We start from the raw sequence: 18,185 nt of genomic DNA, 5'->3' as shown, positions 1-18,185 counted from the left end.
GACTTTCAGTCAAAAACTATCACAAGAGACAAAGACATAATGATGAAAGGGTCAATTAATCTGGAACATATAATGATAATAAATAGGCACTCAGCATCATAATCAATACTCATAGACCTAAAGGCAGAAATAGGCATCATGTTGAATGTTCCTACTACAGTAAAATAAAAAATTAAAAAGTAAGAAAAGGAACCATGCAGAAATAGAAACACAAGGATTAAAAAATGTTGAAAAAATAGTCTTATTGACATAAAATATATAGTGTCCATTAAATAAAAATAGGGTACTATAAAAAGCAATATTCCAATAACAAATGCAATAGCAGTGAAAAACTCGGTAGAAGGATTAGAAGTTAGGGTTAAGAAAAGAGGAGGAAAACAAAGAAAAAAGGTTGCAATTTAGAGGGAAAAAAATCAGAGGAAGAGTGTATGAAATCCAATATCAAATAAAAGGAGTTTCAGACAAAGATAATGGAAGAAACAAAAGGAAGAAAATAATCAATGTTATAATTCAAGAGCATGTCCTAGAGCTAGAGTATGATGTCTGTGTTAAAAGGGCCATAGTGTGCCTAGCACAGTAGATGAAAAACACCAAGATAGAGCATTATGCAACTTTAGAACACGAGAGAAATAAATAAAAAGAATGGGTTTATAAAATTTGATAGAGTTTGTGATTAAATAGATGAAAAATACAGAGAAAATTAAAACAGAAAAGACTTATTGACTCCAGGTAGGACAAGTGGTTGTCACAGTATACCACAAGGGTAAATAGCATTTTTATAGCAATTTATTATCATAATGTCTACACTGGATATTGATCTAACTACATATGCTAATATAATGATATCAAGACAATGGGAATTGTGGGAAAGGTGGGGACAGGGATGTAAGAGAGAATAACCTCATTCTTCCATAGTGGGAAGTCAATGGAAAGCTTAAAACTGACATCAAGTGATAATAGTATGTTATTTAGTGATATGATATTTAATGGGACCTAGGTATAATTTATACATTATTATTAAATTATACAATATTATATGTATATTATTGTATACATATATTAAATGTATACAATATTATACAATATTAAGAGGAAACCCCTGGGTATGCTGTCTGTCCCTTAAGTCAATAATCTTTATGGGACAAAAATTTCTGAAAGAGAGTAGGTTAGAGCACTGAAATAGGCCAAAAAGTATTTATTATCCTGATACCATCAAGTCTTGTCTTTTTTTATCTGTCTTACTCAAAATCTTTAATTACCACAGCTTGGTATGGGGACCTAAGCTGGTATGGGGACCTAAATTGGGGCTGGGGAGGTAACCTACTACTTATGTGCTGTTCAAAGTTATGTGCCATTTCCTCCTGCTGTTTTAGATTGGGAATGTCCCAAGTTGGAAGAACACATGCGATGCAAAAATTCCACTCTTCTGGATACCAGTAAAGCAGTATCAATAGAGAAGGTACCACAGTTTTCAAACGTCTCTGCAATTTTAGGTGAGTTTTCACGTTCTTTTTTCTCATGTCACAGGGGAAACCCCTCATCTATGTTGGAAAACAATGTAATTTTTTTAACGATTTATAAGCTAAATTCATCAATTAGGATTACCTTTGGCTACAAATAATATCTGACTAGTAGTAGCTTAAGCACATATGGGTCTCCTTTTTTATAACTTATTTTGAACTAATTTTAGACTTACATAAAAGATACAAAAATAATACAGAGAATTCCTATATATCTCTCACCCAGCTTTCCCTAATGCTGTCTTATATAACATTAGTACAATGATCAGAATCAGAAAATTAACAATAACATAAAACTACTAATGAAACTACAGACTTTATTCACATTTCACCAGTTTTTCCACCAGTCTCTTTTCTTGTGTTTCAGGATCCAACATTGCATGTGATTGTTATTTCTCCTTTAATCTACTATAGTCTATAACAGTTTCTCAGTCTTTCTTTCTTTGTCTTTCATAGTCTTGATACTTTTGAAGATTACTGATCAGTTGTTTTATAGAACATCCCTCAATTTGAATTTGTCTAATGTTTTCTCATGATTGGAATGAATTTATTCAGTTTTTTAAAGAATGATGCAGAAATGATGTTATGCACTTTTTAGTACATTGTATGAAGTTCTTGATGTCAGATATCTTATTACTGGTAATATTAAACTTCCTTGTTTGATTAACTTAGTGTCTGTGGTTTTCTGCATGGTTAAGTTACTAGTTTCCCTTTGTGTTTCTAAATATATAGAAAAGATAGTTTGAGACCCTGTAAATCCTGTTTCTGCTCAAACTTTCATTCACTGATATTAGTAGTCATCAGAAGAATTTGACTGTGATATTTATTACTCTGGTGTTCATCTAATGGTAATTTTCTATTTCATACTTTGCTGCTACATTTACTAATTGGAATTCTACTGTAAAAGAACTATCTCTTTTCTGCCACTTATTTATTCAGTTGTTTATATCAGTATGAAGCCATGAATATTTATATTATGTGTTAAGCAAGTCTTAGTAAATTTAAGAAGGTCGAAATCATACCGTGCATCTTTCCTGACCACAACAGTATAAAACTGAAATGAGTCACAAGAAAAAAAACTGGAAGAAAACCCAAAAACACGTGGAGACTAAACAGTATAATACAAAACAACCAATGGGTCAACAAAAAAATCAAAGGGGAAATAAAAAATTACATGGAGACACAAGAAAATGAAAACATAATGGTCTTAAATGTTTAAGACAAGCAGTTCTAAAAGTGAAATATATAGTGATAGAGACCTCAAGAAACCTCAAGAAACAAGAAAAAGCTCAAATAATTATCTACCTTAAACCTAAAATAACTAGAAAAAGAACAAACAAAGCCCAACGTGAGTAGAAAGAAGGAAAAAATAAAGTTCAGAGCAGAAATAAATGTTATAGAGACTAAAACAAAAACAAAAAACAATAGAACAGATCAATGAAAGCAGGAGCTGGTTCTTTTGAAAAGAAACAAAATTGATATGCCCTTAGCCAGATTCATCAAGAAAAAAAGAGAAATTACCCAAATAAATATAACCAGAAATGAAAGAGAAGTAATACTTGACTTCAGAAATATAAAAGATTATAAGAGAATAATATGAAAAATTATGCCAAAAAATTGGACATCCTAGAAGAAATGGGTGAATTACTAGAAACATACAATCTTCCAAACTGAATCAGGAAGAAATAGAAAATCTTAACAGACCAATTACTGTAACAGATTGAATCAGTACTTAAAAAACTACCAAAAAATAAAAGTCTAGGGCCAGATGATTCACAGGTGACTTCTACCCAGCATTTAAAAAAGAGTTAATACTTATTCTTCCCAAACTCTTCCAAAAAATAGGAGAGGAAGAAAACCTTCCAAATTCATCCCACAAGGCCAATATTACCATGATACCAAACCAGACAAATACACACACACACGAAGGAAAGAAGGAAGGAAGGAAGGAAGGAAGGAAAAGAAAGAAAGAGAGAGAGAGAAAGAAAGAAATAAAGAAAAAGAAAGAAAGAATAGAAAAGAAGAGAAAGAGAAAGAAAGAAAGGAAGAAAGAAAGAAAGGAAGGAAGAAAGAAAGAAGGAAGGAAGGAAGGAAGGAAGAAAAAAGAAAGAAAGAAAGAAAAGAAAGAAAGAAAGAAAGAAAGAAAGAAAGAAAGAAAGAAAGAAAGAAAGAAAGAAAGAAAGAAAAGAAAGAAAAAGAAAGGAAAAAGTTGGTTACAGGTCAAAATCCTGGATGAACATAGTTGCAAAAATCCTCAGTAAAATACTAGCAAACCACATTCAACAATACATTAAAAGGATCATTCACTGCTACCAAATGGGATTTATTCTGGGGATGCAAGGATGGTTCAATATTTGCAAATCAATCAATATGATACACCACATCAACAAAATGAAGAATAAAAATTATATGATTATCTCAGCACATGCAGAAAAAACATTTAACAAAATTTAACATCCATTCATGTTAAACTTCCAAAGTGGATTTAGAGGGAACACACTTCTGCATAATAAAGGCCATCTATGAAAAAAAAACACAGTTGATATCACACCCAATGGTGAAAAACAGAGCTTTTCCTAGATCAGGAACAAGATAAGGGTGTCGTTTCTACTTTTCTGGTACTATAACATAGTGCTAGACATCCTAGCCACAGCAATCAAACAAGAAAAAGAAATAAGAGGCATCCATATCAGTAAGCAAGAAATTAAACTGTCATTTGCAGATGACATGATACTGTACATAGAAGACCCTAAAGACCTTACCAAAAAACTATTAGAAGTAATAAATAAGCTCAATAAAGTTCAAGGATACAGAATTAATACCCAGAAATTGGTAACATTTCTATGCACTGATAATGAAGTAGCTGAAAGAGAAATTAAGAAAACAACTCCCTTTATAATCGCATAAAAAAGAATAAAATACCTAGGAATAAACTTAACCAAGGAGGTCAAAGACATGTAGTCTGAAGATTATGAAACATTGGTAAAAGAAATTGAAGAGGACACAAACAAATAGGAAGATATTCCATGCTCATGGACTAGAAGAATTAATATTTTTTAAGTGTCCATACTTCCAAAAACAATCCAAGGATTCAATGCAATTCCTATCAAAATACCAATAGAATTTTTCACAGAACTAGAACAAATAATCCTAAAATTTGTGTGGAACCACAAAACACCCCAAATAGCCAAAACAACATTGAGAAAGAACAAAGCTGGAGGTGTTGTACTACCAGATTTCAAGATATACTACAAAACTGTAGTCAAAACAGTATGGTTCTGGCACAAAAACAGACACATAGATCAATGGAACAGAATAGAGAGTCCAGAAATAAACCCATGCTTATATGGACAATTAATCTGTGACAGAAGAGGCAAGAATATACAATGGGGAAAAGACTGCCTCTTCAATAAATGATGCTGGAAAAACTGGACAGCTATGTGCAAAAGAATGAAACTGGACAACTTTCTTACATCATATACAAAATAAACTCAAAATGGATTAAAGACCTAAATATAAGACCTGAAACCATAAAAATCCTAGGAGAGAATACAGGCAGTACTTTCTTTTGTATCAGTCATAGCAACATTTTTCTAGATATATCTCCTGAGGCATAGGAAACAAAAGCAAAAATAAACTATCGGGACTACATTAAAAAGTTTTTGTACAGTGAAAGGAACCATCAATAAAACAAAAAGGCTATCTAATGAATGGGAGAAGCTATTTGCAAATGATATATCCAATAAGGGGTTAATATCCAAAATACATAAAGAACTTCTACAACTCAACACCAAAAATCCAAACAATCCAATTTTAAAAATGGGCAGAGTACCTGAATAGACATGTTTCCAAAGAAGACATACAGATGGCCAACAGACAAATGAAAAGATGCTCCACATCACTAATCATCAGAGAAATGCAAATCAAAACCACATACCTATCAGAATGGCTAAAATAAAAAGACAAGAAAAAACAATTGTTGGCAAGGATGTGGAGAAAAAGGAACACTTGTAAATATGAATCAAAACTACAATGAGATACCACCTCATACCAGTCAGAATGGCTAAAATTAATAACTCAGGAAATAACAGATGTTGGTGAGGATTTGGAGAAAGGGGAACCCTCTTACACAGAATACAAACTGGTGTAGCCATCTGGAAAGTAGTATGGAAGTTCCTCAGAAAGTTAAAAATAGAGCTACCTTACCACCCAGCAATTGTACTACTAGGTATTTATCCAAAGGATACAAACAGTGATACAAAGGGGCACATACATCCCATGTTCATATCAGCAATGTCCACAAAGCCAAACTAAGGAAAGAGCCCAGATGTCCATTGACAGATTAATGGAAAAGGAAATGTGGTATATAAATACAATGGAATATTACTCAGCCATCAAAAATAATGAAATCTTGGGGCACCTGGGTGGCTCAGTCATTAAGCGTCTGCCTTCAGCTCAGGTCATGATCCCAGGGCCCTGGCATTGAGCCCCGCATTGGGCTCCCTGCTCAGCGGGAAGCCTGCTTCTCCCACTCCCACTCCTCCTGCTTGTGTTCCCACTCTCCTGTCTCTCTCTGTGTCAAATAAATAAATAAAATCTTAAAAAAAATAAAGGATGAAATCTTGCTATTTACAATGACGTGGGTGAAACTAGAGGGTATTATGCTAAGCAAAATAAGTCAGAGAAAGATAAATACCATATGATTTCACCCATATGTGGAATTTAAGAAAGAAAACCAAGGAACATAGGGGAAGGGAAGGAAAAAGAAAGGAAGAGGAAAACAGAGGGGGAGGCAAATCATAAGAGAATTTTAACTATAGGAAACAAACTAAGGGTTGCTGGAGGGTAGGCGGGTGGGAAGATAGGGTAATTGGGTGGTGGACATTAAGGAGGGCACTTGAAGTAATGAACATTAGGTGTTGTATGCAAATGATGAATCACTAAATTCTACCTCTGAAACTAAGAATACAGTATATATTAATTTAAATTGAATTTAAATACAAAATTTTTTAAAAGATTTTATTTGAGAGAGAACACACAAGTGCAAGCACAGGGGAGGGGCAGAGGGAGAAGCAGGCTCACCACTGAGCAGGGAGCCCAACGAGTGACTCAATCCCAGGACCCCGGGATCATGACTGAAGCCGAAGTCAGATGTTTCACCAACTGAGCCACCCAGGTACCCCTTAAATACAAAATTTTTGAAAAAAAGGAACTCTTATCCACTTTTGGTGGGAATGTGAATTGGTACAACCACTGTGGAAAACAGTGTGGAGGTTCCTCAAAAAATTAAAAATAGAAATACCATATGATTGATTAATATAACAATAAAAAATTTAAAGAGAGAAAAAAAAGAAATACCATATGATCCAATAATTCCATTAGTGGGTATTTACCCAAAGAAAACGGAAACACTGATTTGAAAAGATACATGCTCCCCTATGTATTGCAGCATTAGTTGCAATAGCCAAGATACGGAAGCAATCTAAGTGTACATCGATGGACAAACGAATAAGGAAGATATGGTGTATACACACACACACACACACACACACACACACACACACACACACACACACACAGAGGAATATTATGCAGCCATAAAAAAGGTTGAGGTCTTGCCTTTTGCAACACCATGAATGGACCTAGCAGGTATTATGTTAAGCGAAATGAGACTGAGAAAGACAAATTCCATATGATTTCAGATGTGTGAATTTGTAAAAAAACAAAGCAAATTGAAAAGCAAAAAACAGGGGCACCTGGCTGGCTCAACTGGAAGAGCATATGAGTTGTGATCTCAGAGTTGATCTCAGAGTTGTGAGTTCAAGTACCACGTTGGGTATAGAGCTTACTTAAATAAAACTTAAAAGAATTTAAAAAACAAACAAAAAAACAGAATCAGATCTGTAAATACAGAGAACAAACTAATGGTTCCCAGAGGGAAGGGAATGGGGTGTAGGCAAGTGAAGAGGAGTAGGAAACACAGGCTTCCAGTTATGGAATAAATAAGTTAAGGGAATAAAAGTCACAGCATAGGGAATATAGTCAGTGGTATTGTAATAGCTTCCTCTGGTGATAAACGGTACCTCCACTTGTGGTGACCATAATATAATGTATAGAGAAGTTAAATCACTATGTTGTACACATAAAACTAATGTAATATGTGTTACCTATATTCAAAAAAATTTTTTAGAGAATATTAGCCTTCTGTCTGTGGTATATATTATGAATATTTCTCCCAGTTTATCAGTTGTCTTATTGTGTATGTTATTTTTTGTCATGCAAAAAATGTTTGTTTATATTGGATTTACTTCTCTTCCCAGGCCAGAGCTGATGTAGCAGCTCACTAATATCATTAAGGTCTTTTAGTCATTGTATCTTTCTACCACCAAGTGTGTTGGATTGTTTCCGCATAGTTGTAGAATGGTTGCTAAGCCTCTAGGTATCACAGGAGTTCCAGGGAAAAAGAATGAGAAAAGGCCATATTAGCCATATACATCTCTTTTTATCAGAAGAGCAAAAGCTTTCCAAGAAATTCCCCAGAAAACTTCTATTTAGATCTATTGGCCAGGACTGAGTCATATACTTATTGACTACTTGGGAGGCTTCTTTGATGAAGTTTGTATATAAAAAAAAAAAAAAGTATTTCACCCTCCTAGTCTCTATATTGGTATAAAGCAAGGGAAAATGGAAAAAAAATGCAGAGGGGCAATGGGAATGGATGTTGTCAGCTCACCCATCAAAGCCTACCAAAAAGCAGGGATAAATATCAAAGAATTAAGCATTGATTATGGGGTCCCTTAAGGGAGACTTGATAGCTGTCTGGTTGGCAGTATTTCTAACAGTTCAAAAACCTTATCTTCTGTGTTATGTTTAGTTTGGCAACTCCTTTGCTGATATCAGCTGCCCAAAGAAGCAGCCTATCTCTTTTTTCCTTTAAATTTTTTATTGTTATGTTAATCACCATACATTACATCATTAGTTTTTGATATAGTGTTCCATGATTCATAGTTTGTGCATAACACCCAGTGCTCCATGCAGAACCTGCCCTCTTTAATACCCATCACCAGGCTAACCCGTCCTCCCACCCCCTCCCCTCTAGAACCCTCTGTTTTTCAGAGCCCATCGTCTCTCATGGTTCATCTCCCCCTCCGATTTCCCCCCCTTCATTCTTCCCCTCCTGTTATCTTCTTCTTTTGTTTTTTTCTTTTTTTAGCATATATTGTATTATTTGTTTCGGAGGTACAGATCTGTGATTCAACAGTCTTGCACAATTCACAGTGCTCACCATAGCACATACCCTCCCCAATGTCTATCACCCAGCCACCCCATCCCTCCCACCGCCCCCACTCCAGCAACCCTCAGTTTGTTTCCTGAGATTAAGAATTCCTCATATCAGTGAGGTCCTATGATACATGTCTTTCTCTGATTGACTTATTTCACTCAGCATAACACCCTCCAGCTCCATCCATGTCGTTGCAAATGGCAAGATCACATTCCTTTTGATGGCTGCATAATATTCCATTGTATATATACCACATCTTCTTTATCCATTCATCTGGAAGCAGCCTATCTCTTTAGCAAGTGTTTCAGTTAGGCTGTTTGTCCACTGCACCTGAAAAAAAAAAGAAAAAAGAAAAAGAAAAAAATTCTACCTCAAACTTTATCAGGTTAAAAAAGGAAGTTATTACCACATGTTTATGAAAAACCCAGCAGTATTGATACACAAATACAACTTGATCCAGGATTTCAAATGACATCAATAGGAACTAATTCCTTTCCATCTCTCAGCTCATAGTCCCTCTGTGCCAGTTAAACTCTCAGCTAAGCTCCCTTCATATAGGAACTCTTTTTAGGTCCAGGCTTATATACTCACAACCTCTAATCCAGTGAACAAAGTGCTTCTCTTTCCCAATGATTTGACTAAAAGTCCTGGTATTACACATTGGCTTAAATTATTTCATATGCTTATCCCTGAACAGTCACTTTGGGCAGGGAGATGCAGGGCTCCTGTTATACTGAGTCACACGCCATGTCTAGATCATCAGAAGGAAAAGCAAGAGACTATTATCAGCAAAAGCAGAGAGTAGTTCACTGTAGTCTTTTGTATTTTAGGAACCTCCATTTCAGGGAAATGCTTCTCAGTGATTACTAGGCACCAGTCACTTCACTTTTACTTAACTGTAAAATTCTAATTAAATGTAAGCAGAGTTATGCAGCTGATTAGGGTCATAAGTTCTTCAGAAGACTACTCCCATGGTTCTTTATGTTCCTAAGTAATATCATAGTGGATCTGCACAGCAAAATGTTGACTGGTAGGCATTTTCTTGGCTAATCAATCTACTAATATGCATATCTATATATTTGGTACTAGGGTAAGAACGATGCGATCTGAGTTTAAGTTCCAGGTATACAGCTGTTAGTTTTATAACTTGACCAGGTATTTTTTTCATATATGTAACATGGGAAAAGTAAATTGTTAATATTTGCCTCACAGGACTATTGTAAGAATCAAGAAAGATAAAAGATTGGAAAGGACTTCAAAAATTCTAAGTATCCAAATATAGGCTGATAGATTCCTGCATCTCATAAAATTTCCCAACAATTTTGTTTATTTTGGTATTTTGAAAATACTTCTACCCAATTTAAGTGGCAGATATAAAAACAATATATAAAAATAAAATTATAAAAATAAACTGTACTATTACCATATATTTTAGAGAGACTATTTCTTCTAATTTTGGCCTCTGGTCTCTGTTTGAATTATATTTCTAATAGATTGTTTTTTTTCTTTTCCTAGGTATGCCTTCAGAAGACTATCAGAAATGCCATAGAGAAATGTAAGAACTAACATTTTAAAGTTGTGCTTTTGGAAACCCTATGTTCTAGTAGTTATATAGCTGGAATGATTATTAGCCCACAAATTCAGGTGTTCATTTATTCATGGTTGGTTGAGGAATCATTATATGCCAAAAGTACGCTAATTGCTAGAGATATATCGTAATGAATGAAATTGATTAAAAACAAAATCTTTGCCTTCATCAAGTCAACATTCTAGTTGGAAGAGGTGGACAATAAATAAGTGAGTAAATTTATACTATTCTCTGTGGTAATGAAAGCTATAGAGAAAAAGTAAGATGGGGGTGAGAGAGTATTGGAATGGAGGCTCACTATTTTAACTAGTGTCATCAGAGAAGTTGTAACTGAAATTTGAGCAGAGACCTAAAGAAGGAGACAGATCAAGATGTGTCACTCACAGGAGAGAAGAGTATTCCAGGTAGAGGGAATAGCTGGAGCAAGGCCTGAGGCAAGAAGGCCTGGGTTCCAGGAGTGGAGTGTGGGAGGAGAAGAAAGGACAGGAAGTGAAAGAAGAAGCAGAGACCATATTACATAAGACACTGTAGGTGACTATGAGTGGATTGGAAAGCCTTTGAAAGGTTTAAAGGGTGACATGATATAACTTAGATTTTAAAAGAATCACCCTGGCTACTGTGTTGAGAATAGATTATGAAGAGACAAGGAATTAGGGAGATTATATTTAGGAAACTGTTGTAATCTAAGCAAGAAATACTGGACCAGAGTGGTAAGAGTAAAGGTAGAGAGGTCAGATTTTGCATATATTTTGAGAGCAGAACTAACAGGATGGACTGTTATTCGTTGATGGATTGAATGGTAGAGTATGAAATTGTCAAGACTGACTCCACGGTTTTGGCATGAGCAACTAGGAGGATGGTTTTGCCATTTATTAAAATGGGAGAGACTGAGGAAAAACATTGCGGGCAAAGATCAAGAATTTGGTTTGGGGCATGTAGACTGAGGGGTAAGGCATATGTGAGAGAGACAGTATCTAAATTGAAGGAGGTGGTCATAGTCTGGATCATGAATGGCCTTAAGGCCTGGGATTTTTATTTTCTCTTGAATGTGATGGGAGTCTCTGAAAGATTTTCAGTAAGACGGTAAAATATAACAAAGCTTTTAAACATTTTAATTTCCAAAGTTTGAAGGAACTTGCAAAAAATTCATACAAGTTTAAAAACAAAGTCAGGAGACACCATAAAGGAAATGAAAAGACAATCCATAGAATGGGATAAAATATTTGCAGATTATATATCTGACAAGGGACTTGTATCCGGAATATATGAAGAATTCTTGGGGCACCTGGGTGGCTCAGCTGGTTAAGCATCTGCCTTCGGCTCGGGTCATGATCTCAGGGTCTTGGGACCGAGCCCCACGGTGGGCTCCCTGATCATCGGGGAGCCTGCTTCTCCCTCTCCCTGTTCATGCTTTCTCTCTCACTATCTCTGTCTCTCTCTCTCTCAATAAATAAAATCTTTTAAAAAATTTTTTTAAAAAGATTCTTACAACTCACAATAAAAGGAAAAAATAACCCAATTTGAAAATGAACAAAGGATCCAAACAGGCATTTCTCCATAGAAGATATATAAATGGCCAATAAGCACATGAAAAGATGCTCAGTATCATTATCCATTAGGGAAATGCAAGTCAACTTGAATGGGAATCACTTCATACCCACTAGGATGGCTATAATTAAAAATACTGATAATAACTTTTGTGTTGGATAAGGAAAAATTGGGACTTTCATACATTGCTGGTGGGAATTTAAAATGGTGAAGGTGCTTTGGAAAATAGTTTGGCAGTACCTCAAAACGTTACGTTTGATCCAGCAATCCTCTCCCAGGTATGCATACCTGAGAAAAATGGAAACACATGTCCACACAAGAACTTGTGCATGAATATTCACAGAAACTTTATTCATAATAGCCAAAAAAGTAGAAACAGTCCAAATGTCTATCTGCTAATGAATGGACAAATAAAATATGGTATAGCCATATGGAATATTATTCAATAATAAAAAATGAAATTCTGATATATACTACAACATTGATGAACCCTGGACATATTCTAAGTGAAAGAAGCCAGTCATATAAGACCACATATTTTATGGTTGCATTTGTATGAGGTATCCAGAATAGACAAATCTGTATATACAGAAAGCAGATTAGTGATGGCTTAAGTCTAGGGGTTTTGGGAAGAAATAGGGACTGCTTCATGGGTACAGGGTTTCTTTTTGAGGTGATGAAAATGTTCTAAAATTAATTGTGATGACAGTTGCACAACACTCTGAATATATTAAAAGCCATTGAATATACACTTTAAATGGGTAAATTGTGTGCTATGTGAATTACATCAATAAAACTATAAAAAAAAGTTAAGACTAAGGAAACCAAGGAAATGTAATTTTTAATAGAAGATAGAGGTAAGAAAGATAATAGACCAAAAATAAATAAGCAATAAGAGTTAAGAATCAGATGATATTATTGAACCACATTTTGCCTCTCAGCTTTTTGAGATAGAAGGAAAAGATCTATAGCTATTTGATAGATTTTGTGTCTGTCAAATAATCATGTACAACTCTTACTGTCTTATAAGTTGATTCTTTTAATCAGAATTAAATAGTAAATGGTACAATGTTATTTTCCTTGGTGGGGATTTATGGTTTAGGTATTCTGTGCTGATGAGTTTGTGGGGGTGAGGATTGTTACACTTTTGAGTGTAGATCTCTGTAGAACTTTTACATTACCCAACCAAAATTCTTGCCTGTTATCCCACCTCTTCACAGACATATGCATGATAATATTTCTGTCTTAAAATAATCACTTTTGCAACAAAGAAAACGATGGATTAGAAAGAGTGATTAGATTGAAGGAATGTCTTTTGTAGCATTTCAAGTGAGGCGTAATTAGGACCTGAACTTTATCAGCCAGGACAGGAAAAAGAGAAAACTTCAGAACAATTCAGAAGGGGTAATCAATAATTTTTTAAAAATTTAATTAATTTTATTATGTTAGTCACCATACAATACCTCATTAGTTTTTGATGTAGTGATCCATAATTCATTGTTTTCGTGTAACACTCGGTGCTCCATGCAGTACGTGTCCTCCTTAATACCCATCACCGGGCTAACCCATCGCCTCGCCCCCCTCCCCTCTAAAACCCTCAGTTTGTTTCTCGGAGTCCATAGTCTCTCATGGTTCGTTTCCCCCTCCGATTTCCCCCGCTTCATTTTTCCCTTCCTTCTCCTAATGTCCTCTGTGCTATTCTTTATGTTCCACAAATAGTGAAACCATATGATACTTGACTTTCTCTGCTTGCCTTATCTCCTCCAGACCCATCCATGTTGATGTAAAAGTTGGGTATTCATCCTTTCTGATGGCTGAATAATATTCCATTGTATATATGGACCATATCTTCTTTATCCATTCATCTGTTGAAGGGCATCTCAGCTCTTTCCACAGTTTGGCTATTGCGGACATTGCTGCTATGAACATTGGGGTGCATATGGCCCTTCTTTTCACTACATCTGTGTCTCTGGGGCAAATACCCAGTAGTGCAATTGCTGGGTCATAGGGTAGCTCTATTAACTTTTTGAGGAACCTCCACACTGTTTCCAAAGTGGCTATACCAACTTGCATTCCCACCAACAGTGTAAGAGGGTTCCCCTTTCTCCACAACCTCTCCAACATTTATTGTTTCTTGTCTTGTCAATTTATTCTGTTCTAACTGGTGTAAGGTGGTTTCTCACTGTGGTTTTGATTTGAATTTCCCTGATGGCTAATGATGATGAACATTTTTTCATGTGTCTGTTAGCCATTTGTATGTCTTCTTTGGAGAAGTGTCTGTTCATGTCTTCTGCCCATTCTTTGACTTGATTATTTATTTTTTGGGTGTTGAGTTTGAGAGGTTCTTTATAGATCTTGGAAATCAGCACTTTGTCTGTAGTGTCATTTGCAAATATCTTCTGTCATTCTGTGGATTGCCTCTTTGTTTTCTTGACTATTTCCCTTGCTGTGCAGAAGCTTTTTATCTTGATGAAGTACCAGAAGTTCATTTTTGCTTTTGTTTCACTAGCCTTTGGAGATGTATCTTGAAAGAAGTTGCTGTGGCCGATGTCAAAGAGGTTACTGCCTATGTTCTCCTCTAGGATTTTGATGGATTCTGGTCTCACATTGAGGTCTTTCATCCATTTTGAGTTTATCTTTGTGTATGGTGTTAGAGAACGGTCGAGTTTCATTCTTCTGTATATAGTTGTCCAATTTTCCCAGCACCATTTATTGAAGAGACTGTCTTTTTTCCATGGCATATTTTTTCCTCCTTTGTCGAAGATTATTTGACCATAGAGTTGAGGGTCCATATCTGGGCTCTCTATTCTGTTCCATTGGTCTATATGTCGGTTTTTGTGCCAGTACCATGCTGTCTTGGTGATCACTGCTTTGTAATATAGCTTGAAATCAGGCAACGTGATGCCCCCAGCTTTGTTTTTCTTTTTCAACATTTCCTTGGCGATTTGGGGTCTTTTCTGATTCCATACAAATTTTAGGATTGTTTGTTCCAGCACTTTGAAAAATGTCATTGGAATTTTGATCGGGAGGGTGTTGAAGGTATAGATTGCTTTGGGTAGCATAGACATTTTAACAATGTTTATTCTTCCGATCCATGAGCATGGAAAGTTTTTCCATCTTTTTGTGTCTTCTTCAATTTCTTTCATGAGTGTTCCGTAGTTCCTAGAGTCTAGATCCTTTACCTCTTTGATTAGGTTTATTCTGAGATATCTTATGGTTTTTGGTGCTATTGTAAATGGAATCGTTTCTCTAATTTCTCGTTCCACAATTACATTGTTATTGTATAAGAAAGCAACTGATTTCTGTGCATTGATTTTGTATCCTGCCACATTACTGAATTGCTGTATGAGTTCTAGTAATTTGGAGGTGGAGTCTTTTGGGTTTTCCCCATAAAGTATCATGTCATCTGCGAAGAGAGAGAGTTTGACTTCTTCTTTGCCAGTTTGAATACATTTATTTCTTTTTGTTGTCTGATTGCTGTTGCTAGGACTTCTAGTACTATGTTGAACAATAGTGGTGAGAGTGGGCATCCTTGTTATGTTCCTGATCTTAAGGGAAAGGCTCTCAGCTTTTCCCCATTGAGGATGATATTTGCTGTGGGTTTTTCATAGATGGATTTTATGAACTTGAGGAATGTTCCCTCTATCCCTATAGTCTGAAGAGTTTTAATCAGGAAAGGATGCTGTATTTTGTCAAATGCTTTTTCTCCATCAATTGAGAGGATTATATGGTTCTCTCTCCTCTTATTAATGTGTTCTATCACATTGATTGATTTGCAAATGTTGAACCACCCTTGCATCCTTGGGATAAATCTCACTTGATCGTGGTGGATGATCTTTTTAATGTATTGTTGGATCCTATTTAGCTAGGATTTTATTGAGAATTTTGGAATCCATATTCATCAGGGATATTGGTCTGAAGTTCTCCTTTTTAATGGGGTCTTATGGTTTGGGGATTGAGGTAATGCTGGCCTCATACAATGAGTCTGGAAGCTTTCCTACTGTTTCTATTTTTTGAAACAGCTTCAGGAGAATAGGTATTGTTTCTTCTTTGAATGTTTGGTAGAATTCCCCAGGGAATCCATCAAGCCCTGGACTCTTGTTTTTTGGGAGGTTTTTGATCACTGCTTCAATCTCGTTACTGGTTATTGGCCTATTCGGGTTGTCAGTATCTTCCTGTGTCAGTCCTGGGAGTTCATAGGTTCCCAGGAAGGCATCCATTTCTTCCGGATTGCTCAATTTATTGGCATATTGTTGTTGATAATAATTTCTAATAATTGTTTCTATTTCCTTGGTGTTAGTCGTGATCTCTCCCCTTTCATTCATAATTTTATAAATTTGGGTCCTTTCTCTTTTCTTTTGGATAAGTCTGACCAGTGGTTTATCGATCTTATAATTCTTTCAAAGAACCAACTTCTAGTTTTGTTGATTGGCTCTGCTGTGTTTCTTGTTTCTAATTCATTGATCTCTGCTCTAATCTTAATTATTTCTCTTCTAATGTGTGGCTTGGGCATCATTTGTTGCTTTTTCTCTAGTTCTTTAAGGTGTAAAGTTAGTTGGTGAATTTGGGATTTTTCTATTTTTTTGAGTGAGGCTTGGATGTCTATGTATTTCACCCTTAGGACTGCCTTTGCAGTATCCCATAGGTTTTGGACTGATGTGTTTTCATTCTCATGGGTTTCCATTAATTGTTTAAGTTCTTCTTTGATTTCTTGGTTGACCCAAACATTCTTGAGCAGAGTGGTCTTTAGCTTCCAAGTGTTTGAATTTCTTCCAAATTTTTCTTATGATTGAGTTCCAGTTTTAAAGCAGTATGGTCTGAGAATATGCAGGGAATAATCTCAATCTTTTGATATCAGTTGAGTACTGACTTGTGACCCAGTATGTGGTTTATTCTGGAGAAAGTTCTGTGTGTGCTCAAGAAGAATGAATATTCTGTTGCTTTAGGGTGGAATGTTCTGTATATACCTATGAGGTCCATCTGGTCCAGTATGTCATTCAAGCTCTTGTTTCTTTGTTGATTTTCTGCTTAGATGATCTGTCCATTGCTGAGAGTGTAGTATTGAGGTCTGCTACAATTAACGTATTGTTATCAATATAATTCTTTATTTTGGTTAACTGTTGGCTTATGTAGATGGCTGCTCCCATGTTGGGGGCATAGATATTTACAATTGTTAGATCTTCTTGTTGGATAGACCCTTTAAGAATGATACAGTGTCCTTCTGTGTCTCTAACTGTAGTCTTTAGCTTAAAATCTAATTTGTCTGATATAAGAATTGCTACCCCAGCTATCTTTTGAGGTCCATTGGCATGGAAGATGGATCTCCATCCCTTCACTTTCAGTCTGGATGTATCTTTAGGTTCAAAATTAGTCTCTTGTAGACAACATATGGATCGGTCCTGTCTTTTTATCCAATTTGCCACCCTGTGCCATTTTATGGGAACATTTAGGCCATTCACGTTGAAAGTGATTATTGAAAGATATTAATTTATTGTCATCCTGTTGCCTTTAAAGACCTTGTTTCTATTGATTGTCTCTGTAAATTTCTGTTCTATATCACTCTTGGTGTCTTTCTCCTTTTATAGAATCCCCCTTAATATTTCTTGCAGGGCTGGCTTAGTGGTCACAAATTCTTTCAGTTTCTGCTGGTCTTGGAAGCTCTGCATCTCTCCATCCATTCTAAATGACAGCCTTGGTGGATAAAGTATTCTTGGCTGCATGGTCTTCTCATTTAGTACCCTGAATATATCTTGCCAGCTCTTTCTGGCTTGCTAGGTCTCTGTGGATAGTATGACGTTATTCTGATGTTCCTCCCTCTGTATGTAAGGAATCTCTTCCCCCAACTGCCCTTAAGATGGTTTCCTTGGTTATAAGATTTGAGAATTTTACTATTACATGCCAGGGCGTTGGCCTGTTTTCCTTGATCTTGGGAGGGGTCTTCTCTGCCTCTAGGATACGAATGTTTGTTTCATTCCCTGGATTAGGGAAGTTCTCAGCTATGATTTGCTCAAATATATCTTCTAGTTCTCTCTCTCTCTCCACTTCCTCAGGGATCCCAATAATTCTGACATGGAACGTTTCATGGTGTCACTTGTTTCTCTGATTCTATTTTCATGGATTTTGAGTTGTTTTTCCTTGGCCTCCTCTTTTTCCGTTTTGTCTATTAATTGGTCTTCTAGATCACTAACTCGTTCTTCTGCCTCACTTACCCTAGCTGTTAGATTATCTAGATTAGATTGGATCTCAT

At 35.8% G+C, this 18,185-nt stretch overlaps 1 protein-coding gene across 1 annotated transcript in view; it reads left to right on the top strand.

Annotated features, from left to right (window-relative positions):
- MEIKIN (meiotic kinetochore factor) overlaps positions 1–18,185 on the top strand; it is an 81,328-nt gene that overhangs the window by 14,975 nt on the left and 48,168 nt on the right. The window contains exons 6-7 of the mRNA XM_088023601.1: positions 1,374–1,493; positions 10,318–10,357. Coding sequence (XP_087879727.1) covers positions 1,374–1,493; positions 10,318–10,357 — 160 coding nt within the window. The remainder of the gene's footprint in view (positions 1–1,373; positions 1,494–10,317; positions 10,358–18,185) is intronic.

The sequence above is a fragment of the Eumetopias jubatus genome, unplaced genomic scaffold (assembly GCF_037043125.1).
Source record: "Eumetopias jubatus isolate StellerSeaLion01/CBP00866 unplaced genomic scaffold, mEumJub1_p1.0 scaffold_5, whole genome shotgun sequence".
Taxonomy (NCBI): domain Eukaryota; kingdom Metazoa; phylum Chordata; class Mammalia; order Carnivora; family Otariidae; genus Eumetopias; species Eumetopias jubatus.
The sequence above is the reverse complement of the archived record's forward strand: the minus strand, read 5'-3'. Positions and strand labels throughout refer to the sequence as shown.